Below are 19,509 nucleotides of genomic sequence, written 5' to 3'. Positions count from 1 at the left end.
TCAGAGGAGCAGGTGAGTGATCTGACTGCCAGCCAGACTGCCCTTCCCCTAGATTCTCTCCCCCACAAGACCCGTTCCACTTCCCAAGCTTCCCACTTCATCTTCCCTGTGGCCAGCCCTTCCCCCAACTCTGGCAGACTTCATTGTCTCAGGTACGGTCCACATGGGTTGGAAGAACAGATAAATGACCTGCCTGCTAGCCAGCCTGCTATCCTTCTCTTCTCAGATTCTGCTTCCCAGGACCCAAACCCATGGTCCTCCCTCGCCCACCTCATCACCTCTGCTGGGCCCTGTCTCCCAACCCCACTCCTACAGAATCCCACTGCTCAGGTACAGACCACACCAATGGGAAAACAAGTGCAGACCACAGTAGTCAGAGAAGCAGGCCATGCTAGTCAGAAGAATAGAGACCCACGGCTGCACCAAAGATCAAGCTAGCCGTAACTTGGACAGAGGCACCCTACTAGATCAAACAGTCACTAGAAATCCAGGTCACAAAGGCAAGACTAACAAGGAAACAGAAACTAAGGAGCAAAACACCCATCCAACAAAGACAAACTTAGAAATCAGGACCTAGACCTAAAATTATCCCCAAACCAGATGCCTAAACACCAGTGTAAGAATATAATCAACAATAGCCAGAGTAATATGGCTCCACCAGATTCCAGCTATCCTATAACATCAAGACCCAAATATCCCAAGATAGCTGAAGCACCAGAAAATGACCTTAAAAACAACTTTATGAAGATGACAGAGGTTCCTAAAAAGGAAATGAAAAACTCCCTTAAAGAAGTTTGAGGAAAAGACAATCAAAAAATTGGAGGAAGCCAATAAATCTTTTAAAGAATGCCAAGAAAACCAAGAAAAAACAAATAGGGGAAGGAAATTGTTCTAAACCTGAAAACTGAAACAGAAGCAATAATGAAAACACAAACTGAGGGAGTTCTGGAACTGAGGGAGTTCTGGAACTGAGGGAGTTCTGGAACTGAGGGAGTTCTGGAACTGAGGGAGTTCTGGAACTGAGGGAGTTCTGGAAGTGGGAAGTCTGGATAAGTGAGCAGGAGCTACAGACACAGCATCACCAACAGAATACAAGAGACAGGAGAGAGAATCTTAGGGATTAGGATATGACAGAAGAAGTTGATTAATCAATTAGTTAAAGGAAATGATAAATCTAAAAAATTCCTAACACCTAACATCCAGGAAATCTGGGACACTATGAAAAAGATCAAACCTAAGAATAATAGGAAGAGAAGAAGGAGAAGGTTCCCACCTGATAGAAGAAAACTTTCCTAACCTAAAGAAGGAAATGCCTATAAACACACAAGAAGTTTATAGAACATCAAATATATTAGATCAGAAAAAAATCTTCATGCCATGTAATAATCAAAACACTAAACATACAGAAAAAAAAGAATACTAAAACCTGCAAATGAAAAAGACCAAGTAACAGATAAAGGCAGACGTATTAGAATCACAACCTACTTCTCAATGGAGATTAAAAGCCAGAATGGCCTGGATTGGTGTCTTGCAGACTCTAAGAGACCAAAGATACCAGCCCAGACTATTCTACCCACAAAAACCTCCACTCACCATAGATGGAGATAACAAGATATTTCATGACAAAGTCAAATTTAAACAATATCTATCCACAAATACAGCTCTACAAAAGGTACTAGGAGGAAAACTACAACCCAAGGAAGCTGAGTAACCCATAAAAACACAGGCAATAGATAATAGCACACCAGCAAAGCCCAAAGAAGGGAAACACACACACAACTGCTACTGCTATTATTACTACTACCATTAACACCACCATCAAAATATAGCAGGAATTAATAATCGTTGATCATTAATATCTCTCAATAACAATGGACTCAATTTGCCAATAAAAGGACACATGCTAACAGAACAGGCTCAAAACAGGATCCGGTCTTCTGCTACATACAAGAAACACATCTCATCTCAACATCAAAGATAGTCATTACCTCAGAGTAAAGTGTTGGAAAAAGATTTTCCAAGCAAATGGACCCAAGATCAAGCTGGTGTAGCTATTCTAATATCTACAAAACAGACTTCCAATCAAAATTAATCAAAAGAGATGGAGGATATTTCATACTCGTTAAACGAAAAATTCACCAAGATGACATCTCAATTCTGAACATCTTTGCCGCAAATGCAAGGGCAACTACAATAGTAAAATAAGCATTACTAAAGCTTAAATTACACACCCAAACCCACAGAGTAATAGTGGGAGACTTCAGCACCCCACTCACACCAATGGACAGATGTCAGAAAGAAACTAAACAGAGAAGTAACAGGACTGACATGTCATGACTCAAATGACCTCACAGACAACCACAGAACAATCCTCCCAAAGACAAAGAGTAACCCTTCTTCTCAGCACCTCACAGAACATTCTCTAGAATTGACCATATACTCAATCACAAAGCAAGTCTCCACAGACACAAGAAAATTGAAATAACCTTCTCTGTCCTACAGAGTGCTATGGATTAAGACTGGATTTTAATAACAACAGAAACAACAGAAAGCCTGCAAACTCATGGAAACTGAACAACTCTCTACTGAATTACCACTGGGTCGAGGAAGAAATAAAGATAGAAATTAAAGACTTCCTAGAATTCAATAAAAATGAATGCACAATGTACCCAAACTTATGAGGCACAGTGAAAGCCCTCGGAAGTTAAAGATCTGTGTAAAGAATTTGGAGGCATCTCATTAGCAACTTAGCAGCACACCTGAAAGCTCTAGAACAAAAAAAAGCTAACTCACCCAGGAGGAGGAGAAGGCAGGAGATAATTAAACTGAGATCTGAAATCAATGAAAGAGAAACAAAGAGAGCAATACAAAAAAATCAATGAAACAAAGAGTTGGTTCTTTGAGAAATCAATGAGATAGACAAACTAACTAAAAGGCAGAGAGAATATCCAAATTAACAAAATCAGAAATGAATAGAGGAACATAGCAACTTATACTGAGGAAACCCAAAATCACTAGGTCATACTTGAAAAACCTGTACTCCACAAAATTGGGAAATATAAAAGAAATGGACAATTTTCTAAATAGATATCACTTACCAAAGTCAAGTCTAGATCAGATAAGCAATTTAAATAGACCTATGATCATTAAGAAAATAGAAGCAGTCATTAAAAGTCTCCCAGCAACTACCATAACAGCAAGCCCAGGATCAGATGGTTTTAGTGCAGAATTCTACCAGACTTTCACAGAAGAGCTAAAACCAATACTCCTCAGAATAGTCACAAAGAAGCAGAAGGAACATTGCCAAATTCTTTTCATGAGGCCACAGTCATTCTGATACCCAAACCACATAAAGACTCAACAAAGAAAGAGAATTACATACCAATTTCTGTCATGAACATTCATCCAAAAATACTCAATAAAATACTCTCAAACTGAATCTAAGAACACATCAAAGAGATTATCCACCATGAACAAGTGGGCTTCATTCCAGAAAAGCAGGTATGGTTCAACACAGGAAAATCTGTCAATGTAACCTCCAATATAAACAAACTGAATGGTAAAATAAACAAATAAACAAACAAAAAATGCACATGCTCATCTTATTAAATGCTGAAAAAAACCTTTGACAAAATCAAGCACCCCTTCATGATAAAAGTCTTGGAAACACAGGACTAGAAGGGCCATACCTAAACATAATAAAAGCAATATACTGCAAGCCGATAGTCAACACTAAGTTAAATGGAGAGAAGTTAAAAAGCAATTCCACTAAAACCAGGGACAAGACAAGGCAGTCCACTCTCTCCATATCTATTCAATATAACACTTGAAGTTCTAACTAGAGCAATCAGATAGCTAAAAGTTGTCAAGGGGATAAAATTAGAAAGAAAGAAGTCCACCTTTTTGCTATTTGCATATGATATGATAGTATACATAAGTGACTCCAAAATTTCTACCAGGGAACTCCAACAGCTAATAAACACCTTTAGTGAACTGACTGGATAAAAGATCAACCCCAAATTGACATTTGGGGTGTCTTTATTTTCTAAATTGGTCATAATGTCACTGAATGTTTGCACACAGTTGTTTAAATGCTGATTTTCAATTATTTTCGGATTTACATGGGAATGAAATTTCTAGTTTAGGTGATAATACTGTACTGAACTATTTAGAGACCCATTGAACTCTTTCTTTTTTCATATACCAATTGCATTTGTGATGTCTGACTTTGGGCTAATAGCCATCCTAGAGGGCAGGGATTTGCATGTAGTTCTCCTTACCTGATATGCACACAAATTCTCCCCTCGGTTATCTGAATGAAACATCCGTGAAATGATTTCAAAGAGGCACGATAGGCTGACACACATGGTGGTAAAGCAGGCCCACGACGGCAGTACCACCGCTACACCGCCTCTCTCCTCACCCACATGGGGTAGATCGGTCTATTGGTGTGTGTGTGTGTGTGTGTGTGTGTGTGAGAGAGAGAGAGAGAGAGAGAGAGAGAGAAAGAGAGAGAGAGAGAATGTATGTATGTATACATCCATGCATCATATATGTATATGCATGTTTTTGTGTGTACAGGTGTATTTGATTGAATGTACATGTGTGTGAGTATGTTCATGGAGGCCAGGAGTCAACATCAGGTGTTTTTCACAATTGGTGTCCATCTTATCTTTTGAAACAGGATCTCTCGTTAAGGTTAGTGCTCACTGATTGACTAAATAAGCTGTCCAATAAGCTCTGGAGATCTTCCTGTCTTCGGTCCCCTTCCAGTTCCAGGTTATAGACACACATGATTACACCCAGGGTTTGCATGAGTGCTGGAGATTCAAACTCTGGTTTGGGCAGCAGGTACCTTACATACCCAAGGAGCTAGTGCCCCATCCTCAGTGTCTCATTGCTAATGCCTCAATTCTCAGAGATGGCTCCTCCCAAAAGATGCCCTTGTGTCCCCATGATCAGACAAAGATGAGCTTGCCAATGCATGATAATTCAACTACAAGTTACAATTTTCTAAATATCCTCTTATACAGTTCCAATCAAATGGCTCCTCAGACTGGTGCTTCTCAGGGTGAGCCATGACCAGACCCAGCAATGCACAGGGAAACTGTGAAGCCCTGGTTCTCAGGCTGCAACTGAAGCCTGATGAGTTGCCAACTCAGTACCTGGGGCTGGGTTCAAGAATCCTGCACGGAAAGAAGCATCCAAGGTTAACCAAAGCTCAGGCCTGTTTGAGAGCTCCTGAGTTAAGTTTTTATTTGAGAACAGATGAATCCTGGGAAAATATGTAGATCAAGGATCAGGTACTTGGAAGTAATTTGTGTCGTTTTCTGTCACAGTGACCTGTAAACATTTTAACCACAATCTTTACAAAGGAACAACTGCCTGCATCTCGCAGGACGAGTTCATACGCATGCACGCAGGCATGTGGAATGAAACGAGTGTTTCAGGAAACCATCTACTGCCTTATTACCTGTGATTCACTCGGAAAATTTGCACCCTACTCTATTCCATTTCCAAAAGCACTGGGCTAAGCCCACTGAATCGATTTTGAAGTCCTCTAATGAATCACAACAGAGTTTGCAAAGCACCAATCTGTAGCAATCAGCTGAAGCACAAAGCTCAATTGAGGAAGTACAAACTCAGAGAAAGAGAACATAAAATACTGCAAACTCGTCATTAAACAAGGCCGTATTTTTAGATATCCTTAAACTGTTTGCATTTAGCTGGATTTAGAACACTTTAATTACAATACTGATCTCCAAATGAAGTGAATATCATTTAGCCTGATTACAAATCTCATTAGCTTCAACTAACAATTATGGATCTTAGGAGGGCACGGGGGGCACTCGGCTCTCTCCTGTGGCTGGAGTGAAGGCCTCAGGGACAATCTCTTTGAGCCGTAGTTTCTTCATCTATGAAACAGGACCGATAACAATACCTATCTCAAGAAGTCAGAAACAAAGGGTCAAAGGGTCAAAGGGCCTAGGGACATGACTTAGCTGGTAAAGCGCTTGCTGCCTTGCTGCGTAAGCATGGGGACCACAGTGCAGAGTCTCAGATGCCCTGCGTTAGCCTATCTGTAGTCCCACAAGTGGGAAGCAGACACGGAATCCCAGGAACAAACAGCTAAGCAGACTTTTGGAAACTTCTAGCCCTAAGTTTGGTGACAGATATCCATCTATGTATAAGGTAAAGAGCAACTGGAGAAGATGTCCAATGTCCACCTCAGGGGTCCACATATGTATGCATACACATATGCACATCACACATACAAGCATGCACCAAAAGTTGCTATAAATATTCAATGAGATCATTCATAAAAATAATAATTGAAAATAAAATATCATTGAACAAATATTATTACCACCATACAAGAACAGTGAAGATATTAAAGGAAAGCCACAGGCAGAAGCGTCTGTGTGTGTGTGTGTGTGTGTGTGTATTATCCTAAATCCAAATCCAATAATTACTTGGTACTATCTTTCCTTTGATGAACAAACTTGTGTTTCGAGGTCTTTAGATTGGCTCTGTCTATGGCTGTTGATGTCGCCTACTTGACTGCCTACTCATCTACTTCCTTCCTGCCTAGACTTGAACCTACCATTTCTTGCTCAGAGCAATTCTACCCTCTTGCCTCCACAGCTGACTACATTCTCACTCTCAAACTTAACTCTCTCACCACCTACCTCCAACATCATATCTTTATGTACTGTGTTCTTTTGTCTTGGGCATATAAGACTCTACTTACATATTTCTCGGCTACTTCTAAAACCTCTTAAAGTCTGTGTTTCCTCTCGTATTCATTTTGTAACCACTATATATGCATATAAATTGATTTACTGCATGCCATACTGTGACGTTAAAAGTTCATATTAGAAGTTAAGATTAAAATAAAGGAACATATATTTACCTCAGTCAGATTACCAAGGTAGACTAGATTATCTGACTAATTGATACTATTAGAACAATAGATACCATGGGGTGGAGAGAGGGCTCAATGGTTAAGAACCACTTTCTGCTCTTGCAGAATACCCAGGTTCAATTCCTAGCACTCGTATGGTTCCTTACAAATGCTGTAGCTCCTGTTCCAGAGGATCTGACACCATCTCTGACCTCTGAGCGCCACAAAATACACATAAATATATGCAGGCAAATATGCACATATACTGTAAAAATAAATCTTAAAATCATTACATTATATGAATTTACTGCTTTTGAATAAATTTGAACATTGTAGAAATACACAAACGTATTAGTCAATGTCTATGGCATCCCATGCTTATGACGTGGAGTAACCCGGGAAGACTTACTTGATAAGAGTACAAAAGCCTTCCAGTCCTTAGAGAGAAGATTTCCTATAGCATGTTTAAACTAGCCTGCTGTTTCCATAAACCCGAATCTACATAACCATCAGCCAATGTCCCAACATCCTTTGAGACATGAAAAAAGTGCCAAACCCAATAGGATAAATTTGCCAATTCTGTTTTCACACTGAAGTCACAGACACTTTGTTGGAATAGCGCAGTTGCCTGCAGCTCAGGGTGCAGCCCCTTCGGGCTTGCCACCACTTTTTCTCACAAAACATTTCTATCCTGATTGCTGGTTTGAGGCGGCTGGAAGACTTTAGAAATGATTTTGTCTAGGAATGGATATTAGCAAAGATGCTTACACCTACCCATTGGGCAGAGAACATGAGTCCTGACCATCTGTGCTCTCCACTGCTGAGCGAGGGGAAAGGCATGTGAATGCATTAGACCCGAGAGAGTTCTATTTCAATTACTTTTAGGGTAAACAATTATTTTCTTCCATCTGATGATCCACACACACAGGTCTTCGCCACTTCTAACTCCCATTCCTTTATAAAACTGGTTAGGCTTTGTGAATTTTCCAGCCGTAAGTACCGTGTAAATCAACAGACCTTCTTGCATCCAATTAAACTTTATTTATGAAAACAGATGTGGTGGGTATGTGGTCGGAGAACAACAGCTGATGACCTTTGCCTTCAGGATGTTTGAAATTTTAATTGTGCCCATTAACACAAATCTGGTAACAGCACGGAGCGACGCAGAGAGCGTTCTCCATCTCAGAAGCTGATCCTGCAACTGCCATCCAATTACCACTTCCCAGAAACTCAAAACAGACAGTCCTGTTTATATCTAAACCATGCGGGCCTGTTCAGACTCGTGCCGCCACGGAGCGCTATTAAAGCTGCCAAAGCTTCACATATATCAAAGCTATCTACCTGGCTTCCCAGCGCGTCTGCACACTGCTGTGACGACCAAATGTGGAGCTCGACAGTACCACGCTGGCCTCCGCAGTTACGCAGGGTGCCACGGCTTATTTATCTTAGAGGGGAAAAAAAAGGAATCCATCCTTGCTGCTTCTGAAGACCCCTCTACACTCTGCAGCTGATCAATGAGTTATAGACAGAGAGCCCCAGGCCGAAAGGTTTGGATTAAGTCATTTCTGTTCAACTGGATGGGTTTAATCAAGGAGCCTGCTTCGGCCACCCCTTCTGGGTGTCCCCTGATGTTGTTAAATGAATGATGGATGAAAGGGTAAGTACATTTGCTCCACGGATAGGATTTGAGCCTGAGTATTACTCTCAGACTACCGAGCAGTGGCTGAGTTGGAGCTCACGGCACAAATCTCACTCTGCACACATGAGAGCCCTGCAGTTGTGGTTCTGAGAGATCGCCTTCAGTTATGCATGAGCTCCCAGAAGCCCATGCTCCACACCTCTGCTGAGCAGGGCAGTTTATGTCTACTGTCAAAGTCATCACCCAGACACAAGCAGTGCCAGACAGGGTGGTCTCCTGGGGAGGGGAGGGTTCTCAATTCTTCTCTGCGCAGCCAACATTGAACTTTCCCGGGTATCCCATGTTAAGGAACGGAACACTAAACAGACAGTACTTACTTGGAAGTGTTTTCAAGTATTCCTTTGACTTCATTCATTTCTTCTTTCCCAAAGTAAACAACGGTGAGATGAACTCTCCCATCCTGCTGGATACACATCTCCCTGGAAAACAAAACACATGTTGTCTGCTCCTGTCTGCACATTTACAGGGGGACACAAACCAACCCCCCTTCCTCCTCTTTTTCCTCTTTTTTTTTTTTTTTTTTTTTTTTTGCAAACTGTAAGAAGGCTTAAAGTAAACACATGACAGAAAAGAAGGGCACCACTCAATTTTTATTTAGCTTATCAGAAAAACCATTGAATTTAAATATGCAGATGTGGCGCTTTAGAGCCAACCTGCCCCCCTGGAATAGCCCCCAGGGGCCTCAGACTGACTGGCAAGGGTTCTGAGAAGTCTCTGATGTATTCAGACATTTGCTCTGTGTTGCATCTGAGAAACCTAATGTCCAGAGAGGGTGAAACAAGAAGCTTTGTCTGTGGATGCTTTCCTGGTGTGGACAAATAACACAGTCTTCATTTCCAAATGGTCCACAGTAAACCCTCACTCTTTGGTTCAGGACTGGGGAAAGCCTTGGAACGAGGTAGTGTCATCAGGACTGTCAAGGAATTCCAGTACCGTGTGCACCCTGCCCTTCCAAGCAGGTGGGAAAAAATCTCAGTCCTCAAGGACTAATGAAGTAGACATATAAACCCTAGGCCTAAAGTTCTGATCAAAAGATTTCTGTACAGCTGGAAGGAGCCAAGACCTGGGGAGAGGATCCTGGAGTCTAACAGTATGACGTATCAGTAAGCGTTCCCACGGTCCCTGCAGCGAGACTTTATCTAATGACAGCAAAATCTCCATACACAAAAACCCACTACTGCCCCATTGTGCTACTCTAATCAATCACCCCAGCACCTGGTGACTCAGGGTCCTGACAAAGTAGCCATTGGTTCGGCTCTCCCAGGGTCGGGTCTTTGGCTCTTGACTGGTCTAGACGTAATCCTCTCCAAAGCGTATGTGTTCCTCGCTGTGATCTACTCTCTCAAACATAAGGTCTAGCTGAGCTGCTCTCTTCTCTGAGGGTTTGCACTTCAAATTACGTGTGTGTAACTGTACGTGTGCATACATGCAAATGTAATTATACGCACATAATCTTTATGTGGACAGGCAGGCATGCATCTAGACATGAGTTTGTGAGTAAGCAGATAACGTGAACTGGTGGATCCTGGGAGCTAACGAGAGATAGATTCCGCTGGTGGGATGGTAGTGTGAGATATTTGGGTATTTCCTGGGCCCTCCTCCTGCTGTTGACATTTATGCAATAATCCAAGCCATAGATTCCAGAAATATCTTGGCCCTACTTACAGAGTTCAAATTACGAGTTTGTTTGTTTGTTTGTTTATTGTTATAACATCAAAAAGAAAGAACCACATTCCTGGGGTTGCTGGGAAATGTTGGAAACAACAGAAAACATGGCTCCTGCCCTAGAAAAATGGTATTAGCAGATAAAATGAGCTCAATGACGTCATCAGAGAAGTAGAACTTTGGGAGCATAACAAGTTCTCAGGCTGGATTGGGACTTGGAAGGTGGGAAATGTTATTCTTTGGGCCCTTTAAGGGGCAAGCCATGCCCACTCCCGGCGACCCCTGACCTCTCCCTGCCATTGTGGATCATACTCTCTTACTGTTCTCCTCTTGGGGTTGAGCACATTTTCCCGTTTCCCTCTCTCTCTCTCTCTCTCTCTCTCTCTCTCTCTCTCTCTCTCTCTCTCCCTCTCTCTCTCTCGTTCTCTGTCTCTCTCTGTCTCTCTGTCTCTCTCTCCCTCTCTCTCTCCTTGCCCTCCCTTTCCCCTTCCCCTTCGTAACCCCCTGAATAAATATTTCAATCTCATTCTACATGTGGTGTCTATCCAGTCTCTGTCTCCTGCCCGCCTGCTCACATGGCCCCCACAGTCTTCTCTGCCTTGGGACTAGAGTCTGCTGCCTGCCTACAGCTGCTGCCTGGGGCATGCCAGCATTTTTTAAATCACAAAAGGAAGGGTTTAGAAAGGTGGGATCAAGACAGAAGAGGCTTGAAAAAAAGGGCCACCCTGACACCAAATGAGGTGCATGTAAACCTCAGCCTGGCTGTAGGTGTGCTTCTGACTCTGTGCACATAGGTCCCCTTGCCAAACCTGCCAGATAAGAGGAAGTAAATCAAGAACACTGGTCAAGTGCTGGAGAAATTATGCTTTAAAGTTGTGTGAGTGTGTGGGGCGTGCAGGGGACCCATCCCAGTGTGAATGTGTGAGGTGTGCAGAGGACCCATCCCAGTGTGAGTGTGAGTGTGTGGTGAGTGTGAGTGTGTGGGGGAGTGCAGGGGACCCATTCCAGAATCAGGAGCAAGTCACCTGCTGGGCCCAAATCAAAGCCTTCCATGTTTCCAGTAATATCTTTGCCTTTCTCTCTCTTTGGTATTTTTTGTTTTGTTTTGTTTTAGAAGTTTACTGATCTAATTGCTTTTGAATTTTAATTTTTAACACTATTTTTAAATATAGTTTTTACTTTCTGTGGTTTTAGTGCAGTCTTTAATTTCTTATTTTGGAATTCCTTTTTTTTAATTTTATTTTTTAAAAAAGAAAACAAACTCTCTTTTTTCATTTTCATGCCAATCCCAGTTGCCACTGCCTCCCCTCCTCCCACTCCTTCCAACTTCTCCGGACCCTGTCCCCACTGATTCCTTAGGGGGGGTAAGGCACATTGTTTTGAGGAAGGTCCAAGGCCCTCCCCAATATATCTAGGCTGAGCAAAGTATTCATCCAAAGAGAATGGGTTCCAAAAAGTCAGTACAAGCAGGAGGGATAAATCTTGGTGCCACTGCCAGTAGCCCTTCAGTCTGTCCCAGTCATACAATTGTCACCCACAGTTTGATCCTATGTAATCCCAGCACTCGGGACGCAGAGGCAGGCGGATCTCTGTGAGTTCAAAGCCAGCCTGGTCTACAAGAGCTAGGTCCAGGACAGGCTTCAAAGCTACAGAGAAACCTTGTCTTGAAAAAAAAACAAAAAACAAATGAACAAAAGAAATAAAGAAATAGAAAGAAAGAGAGAGAGAGAGGGGGAGGAGGAAGGGAGGAAGGGAGGAAGGAAGAAAGGGAGCTCTTTTTTAAAAATGCTCTTTGATGTTTTTAAATCAAGGGAGAGGGATCAGGCCCAAGCCTTCCATGGCCAGGTCAGGGACCTCAGGAGGGCAAATCCAAGCTTGTGCTGGTGCCAGTTTCTAACTCTCCGCTGTAAGTGTGTGTGCATGCTTTTCTTCATTCACCTAACAAGCATTTGCTGACAATATACCACATGCTAGACTCTACCAGGGCATCTTAAACGACATGTAGGACTGACATGTCTGCCTTTGAAGAAGTCTCCTACCTCCTAGGCCAGACTCAAGATGCCTACAGGGGAGCCATTCAGTGCTCCTTGAGAACATGCAATTGTGCGGCGCCCACGACTGCTGTCTGAATGGTTTGTGCTTTTTCTCAATCCTTGCCCATTTCACTACCTCACCCTTGAGAGTGTATGGGACTATGTTTGGTTAGATGCCCACATGCAGATATATCTTCGTTTCTGAATTAAAAGTTAAAAGGAAATCGTAAATGATGGACTCTGTTGCACACAGACTTCTAGCTTTACAACATTAACTACTTGTATTTGGACAATGCTGTCTATATGGTTGCGATGATAGGCCTGCTGCTGTTAGTGTGTTCCCAGGGACAGTGTGGTTGCATGGGAACTCAAGCCTCAGGAGCCCCTCTCAGGGAGCACATCCTGTCCACAAACGCTTCCCATTACCTCAACAGGCCCGTTTCCTTGACCTCAAACCAGAAACTAAAAATTCTGTTTCTATATCACACAAAAAATCATACTCATTATATAAAGCAGTGTGTTCTTCCCCAGGGCACCATCGCACAGAGTGCACTGGCTCTGGATGCCAGGACTCGAGGGAAATTGATGTAGCAGTGTAAGCACAGTGGGGGTTGGGCACTGATGGTGAGCACAGTGACAGCAGCAGTCTCTGACGCACCGGTAAGTGGCAGCTGCTTCATTTGTCACCAGAAGCAGGCATTGCCTTCCTCCATGACACTCAGGCTAGCAGTGTGTGCTAAGCAAACATCCTTGCACACTGAGAACACCAGGAGAGACTGGAAGAGTCATGGAACATTAGTGATCTTGTGTTGGGGGAGAGACAGCAGGAAACTGTGTCAGGAATTTGGGGACTGTCAGACTTTATAGCCAGGCTGAGTGCCCTGGGGGACCATCATGCTGCGGATTTCATGACAAAAGAACAGATGTGACGGAAGCTTGACTTTCGGTGTGATGACATTAGGAGATTACGTCATGCGGGCACTGCCACTGGAAGGAGTTACTTTAGGTTTTGTGAGACCTTGGTGTGCTCCTGTGTAGTTACCCAGCCATGGCGATCCAAGCCTACCATTCCAGCATTTGGGAAACAGAAGAAGTAAGAAAGGGAGGGGGAAGGACAGGGGAAGTGGGTAAGGAGGGGGAGAGGAAGGGAAAGGAAAAGAGAGAGGAGAGGAGATGAAAGGAGGAAGGGGAGGGGAGGGGAGGGAAGGGGAAGCGGAGGGCACCACGGGGGAATGATCTCCACATGGCTGAGAAGAAGCAGAAGAACGCTTTCACAGCCAAGAAAAGGTTTAATCTCATTGCTACTCTTCTAAGTCAGTCTCTACTCAAATGATCAGGAATGGAGAAATCTATGAGGAACTGGAGTGCTTCCTGCAACAGCAACCCACCAGCCCCCAATCTACTAATGCCAAGGGCAGGAAAGTATTCAGCCGTAAGGAATGGCCATGCTGTAAGGAACAGATGCCGTCCTGGAGAGGGAGCAGAGCGCTCCTGGGATTCTCTGGCATCTGCTTTTATCATAGCATTCTGTTTTGGGCTTGGTGCATCCTTTCCCTTATCTTTTTGCCAACGTGAACTAACAGATAATTCCACTATTCTATTATTTGGGTGTTCTGATGGTTACTAAGGAGTGATGGTGGATTCTGGTCTGCAATCAAGCAACTTTCCTGATTCTCATTGCAATACAGAAAACACAACCACTTTTCCAATGGATCATTTTCTGCTCTCTTGAATAGACATTGCTATATGACCTGTAGCTCAAACTAAACACCTCTTCTATTAGGTCCCCGAGATCAACTGTTGAAGCAACATGGCAGATGAAGTTTTGGCATTTCTTAGCTCGTCCGCTAAGAAAGATTCTTGGTGTCGCTGTGGTTTGTGAGTGGTGAGATGACTCCCAGGAATGGGACATGGAGTAGAAAGCAGACTGTACTATGAAAATGGCAAGTTTTCCTTAAGGACTACAGAGGACACAGGAATCTACCTCTGCCACGATCCTGGTGGCTGGAGGACTTTCAGTCAATGATATTACCTTAGTCAAATGTTGAAGGATTGTTTCAGTTAGGAATCTAGAATCCCTGCTTTACACATTTCCCCAGAAATTCCCAGAGCCTTGGTAAAGATTCTAGGCCCAAATGGGATGAAAGAGAAAATTTCTAAAGAAACTCAAGTAGAAGATGACCCTGATAGTGCATTAAAACACCACGAATGCTTTGAGAGGGTTGAGAAAAGCCAGGGGAAAACAAAGGACATTCAAACAAACATAACCCACCCAGTATGAAGAGGAACCTGACAAGAAAAAAGGTCCAATCCAGCTGGAAGAGTCAGAATAAAACACAAACAAACTTGGAAGAAACAGAAAAAAGCTTTTGAAAAAAAAAAAAAACCATGAAGAATATCTTCCATTAAAAGCCCCCACCTCCTACTGGGCGAGGCAGAGATAGCGATCTGAAGATCCACAGCTTTGCAATTGTGTTGAGTGTTGCTGATATCAAACAAAGCACAGGATGAAATCACAGATGAACCCTGAATCCATAACACAGATGGGAAAAACTCAGTGGCCACAGCCAAATGTGAGATAGCTTCAAAGGCAGAGTGGAGTGGTTAACCAAAGCAAAGAGGAGGGGGCAGTTTAAGGCGATCGCTCCTGGGCCAAGATGCACGCGCAAACATGACTTCAGCAGAGTTCCCCTGGGAGCCCCAGACACCCTGTGATCCCAGGGGATGGGAGGAAGCCCATGGGTGATGAAGGGGCAAGTGAGGCCTCCGGATTTCATATGCAGGCCAACCTGATGGCAGCAACAAAGGAGCCTCTAAGCACCAGCCATGGTCTCCAGGATCCAAGATGAGTTTACACCTGGAAGCCCCGCCAAGACCAGAGTCATCTATATTGGTCCCAAAGGGCAAAGCAGGATTTTCGATTCTTTGTCAGGAGATGGAAATACCCAATTCTTGCCACTGTAATTGTTGTGCATGTCAAAAATATCATCACCCGCATCCATTACCTCTTAAATAAAAACCCTGAGGGTCTACTGCTGGAAATAAGCTTGCCCCATCCAGCAATGGCTTTTCCTCATTAACTACGAATGGTAATCCAAACTGGCCCTTGTTTTCCCCCTTTCCCCTTGTCTGCTGGGAAGTTCAGAAAACGAGCACACTGATGAGCTTGTGTTGTTTCCCAGCCCACGGCTTTTGTCTCTACTTCCATCCCGTGAGCTTCCGTGCACTTTCTGTCAAGCCCCAAAGAAAGCACCTTGTTAAAACCTTACGACTGAGAAAGTCTCAATTCTCAAGCTCGTCACCCATGAGAGCATTGACGTGGCTCTGGTTTGTGAGTGGTGAGGTGGCTCCCAGGAGTGGAGCTGAGACCTGAGTAAGAAGGTGACCCAGCAAAGCCCCATACCATGCCGCAGTTGGGAGGGCCACAGCCACCGGCTTGGCTCTCTTTCTCCACCTGCTCTTGCACCTTACGGAAGTCAATAGAATAGTATTCTTCAAAATGCAGCTGGGGTGGGCACAGTGTCTCTCAGATGAAGTAGAAGCCTAGGCAGGCCTTTGATTGTGAAACAGCACAGCAACCACACCCTTGGGGCAAGAAGAGAAAGAAAGAGGGTGTGGGAAGAAGGGCAAAGGAAGGCAGAGATAGTTTTAAATGGCATTCAAAGTAAAAAAGAAAATACAGTCTCAAAGGAAATAGGGATCAGGCAAAAGAAACATTCTTACAATTGTTCCACTTTCACAAAATATGAATTCAATTTTCTAAAGTTCATTTGAAAACAAAGTAAGAGTTCCAGGCACAGTGTATACTCAGGAGATAAATCAATGTCAAGACAAGCAGAAGTGTCATAGAAAGAAAGATACAGGGTGGATTCGTAAAAGATCAAAAGAGAAGGCTCGCGTGCACGCAGGTAAAGGAAAAGGCATTAAAAGCAGAGAGAGGGGCTGGGAGGGTGACCGGTGAGTAGGTGTGCTTGCTCTGAGAGCTTGAAGATCTGAGTTTGAATCTCAGCATCCACATAAAAACACGGGCATGGCTGCACATCACGGTAAGCCCAGCACTGTAGGGCAAAGACAGGCCTATCACCAGAGTTCACTAGCTGCTCTTCCAGCCAGGAGGAATGCTTTGGGTTCTTTGAGAGACCCTATCTCAAGGAAATAGGTGGAGAGCAATAGAGAAGACATCTACTCTGGTCTCTGCATGTACTCACATGGGCCTGTGTTCTGGCACTCACATGAATGTACCACACACACATCATATGCACATAACATTCACACCATATACAAACACATCATACACATACAACACACAATCATATGTCATACACACATACATACGTAGACAATATACACATATGCCACAAACACACAACACATATGCACAGGAAAATAAATATGTCAATAAATGGAAACAATTTATGAAATAGACAATTTGTGCCCATGTAGCACAGAAGTGAACAAGTCATCCATCAACCATAAAACCTTTTTATCAGTTATTTCCTATTGCTATGAAGAGACACCACGATCAGGCAGCTTATAAAAGAAAGAGTTTATGGGGGACCATGATTCAAGAAAGTTAGAGTCCTTGATCATCATGACGGGGAACATGGCAGCAGGCAGGCATGGAGCAGTAGCTGAGAGCTTACATCCTGATCCATAGGCATGCAGGAGGGAGGTTAGGATGGAGGGATGGACTGACAGACAGAAGGACAGAGGGAGGGAGAGAGAGGGAGAGGGGTCTGGCAATAATCTAGCTTTCTGAAACCTCAGAACCCACCTCTATGACCTCCTCTAACTAGGGTACAACATCCCAATTCTTACCAAACAGTTCCATCAACTGGGGACCAAACATTCAAATACATGAATCTATGGAGGTCATTCTCATTCAAACCATCATCACAGCCTTAACACAAAAGAGTTCATAAGATAACATAGCAACTATATCCCAGGCAGATGGCTAGAGAACACTCAATACCAAGAGGAGATATTTCCTGATTAAGTTACTATGATTCAATTCAAGAATCCCTAGAGGGATTCTTCTGGCCTTGATGCAAAAGTTACTTTTAAGGGAGATAAAGATTCTTAATACATTTCCATGGCAGCATTCAATGTGAAAAGAAAGCCTATAAAATCCTCAGTAAAGTGTAATCCAAGCCCTTAAGCCCAGCCAACCTGTCCTGTTAGCATTACAAAGACAGTCTGCATTAAAGCATTTATGGTTGTCTTTGTGTTTCTTACCCATTAAACACAACCAAGAACTGAGGGATGGGGGTGTTATTTTAAGAAAACTAGATAAATGCAACAAATCTATCTAAATACAGAATTCGCCTTTTGAAAAATATAAACTAAGAATGACATCCCCCAACTAGGTAAAAACATTGGCGACTAATCTTAGAATGTGGAGGAATCATGGAGGAAGGAAAGCATACGGAATGCGTGGACTCTCTTTTCCTACTGTGATTCTTTAGACAATTCTGGGTGATACTAAAATATGATTAAAGGACTTTAAAATTCGAATCATGATTTGTTCTGTGTGTAACTTTCTCGGCATGAGAAAGATCTCTTATGAATTGCTATCTCTTCAGAGTGAAGCGCATTTACTAGAAGCTTGGCAGTGTCTTCTAGCATACTCAGGTTTTACTACAAATGATGTAAGGAGGTAAATTTTAATTCATTAGAAATGCAACACATAAGATATCTCATGCAGTATGAAACTATTCATAGCCAGCGAGCTATCATTTCCATCAAATGTATGTCAAGAAAGGTCATGTGAAATGGTATTAAATTAATGTAAATAATGTTTACCTGTGGGTTGCTTTTAAAATAATCTATCCTTGTTTTGTTCTACATTACTCAAACATCTTGTACTAAGCAAGTGATCACTTCTATAAGCTAACTCTCCATTATAAATTAGAAACTCCAAGATGATCTTCCATTGAATTTTTAAACAATGTTATTCCATGCTATTATGTGCATAGACATAATATATGTGGTTGTGCTCACCGTAGACAGAGTGGATAGGGCAGAGGACGTCTCCGTGGACTTTGTCCTTTGCCTCCACCATTGTGAGGACTCCAGGAGTGAACTCAGGCAATCAAGCCTGTGCAGGAAGATTTTGGTTTTTTATCTATAAGCCTTCCCCTAGCCCTGGATTTTAAAACAAACTATAAAATGTTGGGTAGTCTCGAGGTAATGTACACAACAGGCAAAGGGGAGAAAATCACCCACAGTACATTCTTCAGTGTCGACCAGAGTTGACATGCTCCAGGTTAAAGTTGGAAAGGATACCATAGCAACAGCCAACATTAATAAATAGTCCCTACATGGTCTCCCGGTAATTTAATGGTCAAAATAATTGTGTCTAAACATTTAATTGGCCAGAGTTTTCCACCCTTTTATTGAAAAAAAATCATTTTTTCTCATGTAAACATTCTGATTACAGTTCCCCTTCCTCTGCTCCCCTGTTTCCGTTTACTAACATCTCCCTCTACTACTCCCTTCTCCTATCCAGATCAGCCCCCTTTCCGCCTCTCATTAGAAGACAGTCTTCTATAGAACAGCACAGAACAGAGCAGGGCAGAGCAGAGCAGGTAAAGCAAAGCTAACACATTGAATTGGACAAAACAAACAAATCCAGGGAAAAGAGCCCAAGAAAAGGCACAAGAAATAAAGACCCAACCATTACATAATCAGAAATCCCATTAAAAACACTAAACTGAATATCATAATATATATGCAAAAGACCTATAGGGTAAAAGGAGAGAAAAAATATAGAAATAATAAAAACGAATATAAAATATTTTTAAAAATAACTTTCTTTTTTTTAAAAAAGGAAGGACCCTGATGACACAACATTATGAGACAAGGAACCTCCGGAGCTATTGGTTGAGTTCATTTCCTGTTGGCATCTATATCTGAGCATACAGCCCGCCCTTAAGAGTAGTTTGTTTCCCTAGTGAGAGTCCCTTTGTGGAAAACTAAATTTTCATGTACAAGTGGTTTTCAATCAGGTTAGGGATGGAAGAATGTGACCACTGCTCTTTTTAGCGATAGGACTCCAACCAGTGCAGATGCCTGTAGGCCCTGTACACGCTACTGCAGTCTCTGTGGGTTCATATGCTGACGTAGAGGGCCCTGTTTCTTCCTGTCTTCCACACCCTCTTATAGCTTTTACAGTCTTCCTGCCTCCTCTCCATAGGCTCCCTGAACCC

The 19,509-nt window shown here is 42.8% G+C and overlaps 1 protein-coding gene across 11 annotated transcripts in view; it reads right to left on the bottom strand.

Moving 5' to 3' along the window:
* Nucleotides 1-19,509, bottom strand: part of Csgalnact1 (chondroitin sulfate N-acetylgalactosaminyltransferase 1) — a 316,687-nt gene that overhangs the window by 20,961 nt on the left and 276,217 nt on the right. For all 11 annotated transcript variants that reach the window (XM_087901164.1, XM_087901160.1, XM_087901163.1 and 8 more), the window contains one exon: nt 8,921-9,022. In XM_087901164.1, the coding sequence (XP_087757290.1) occupies nt 8,921-9,022 (102 nt within the window). The remainder of the gene's footprint in view (nt 1-8,920; nt 9,023-19,509) is intronic.

The sequence above is a fragment of the Myodes glareolus genome, chromosome 23 (genome assembly GCF_982192425.1).
Source record: "Myodes glareolus chromosome 23, mMyoGla1.1, whole genome shotgun sequence".
NCBI classification, from domain to species: Eukaryota; Metazoa; Chordata; class Mammalia; order Rodentia; family Cricetidae; genus Myodes; species Myodes glareolus.
This window is presented reverse-complemented; position numbering and strand designations above follow the sequence as displayed.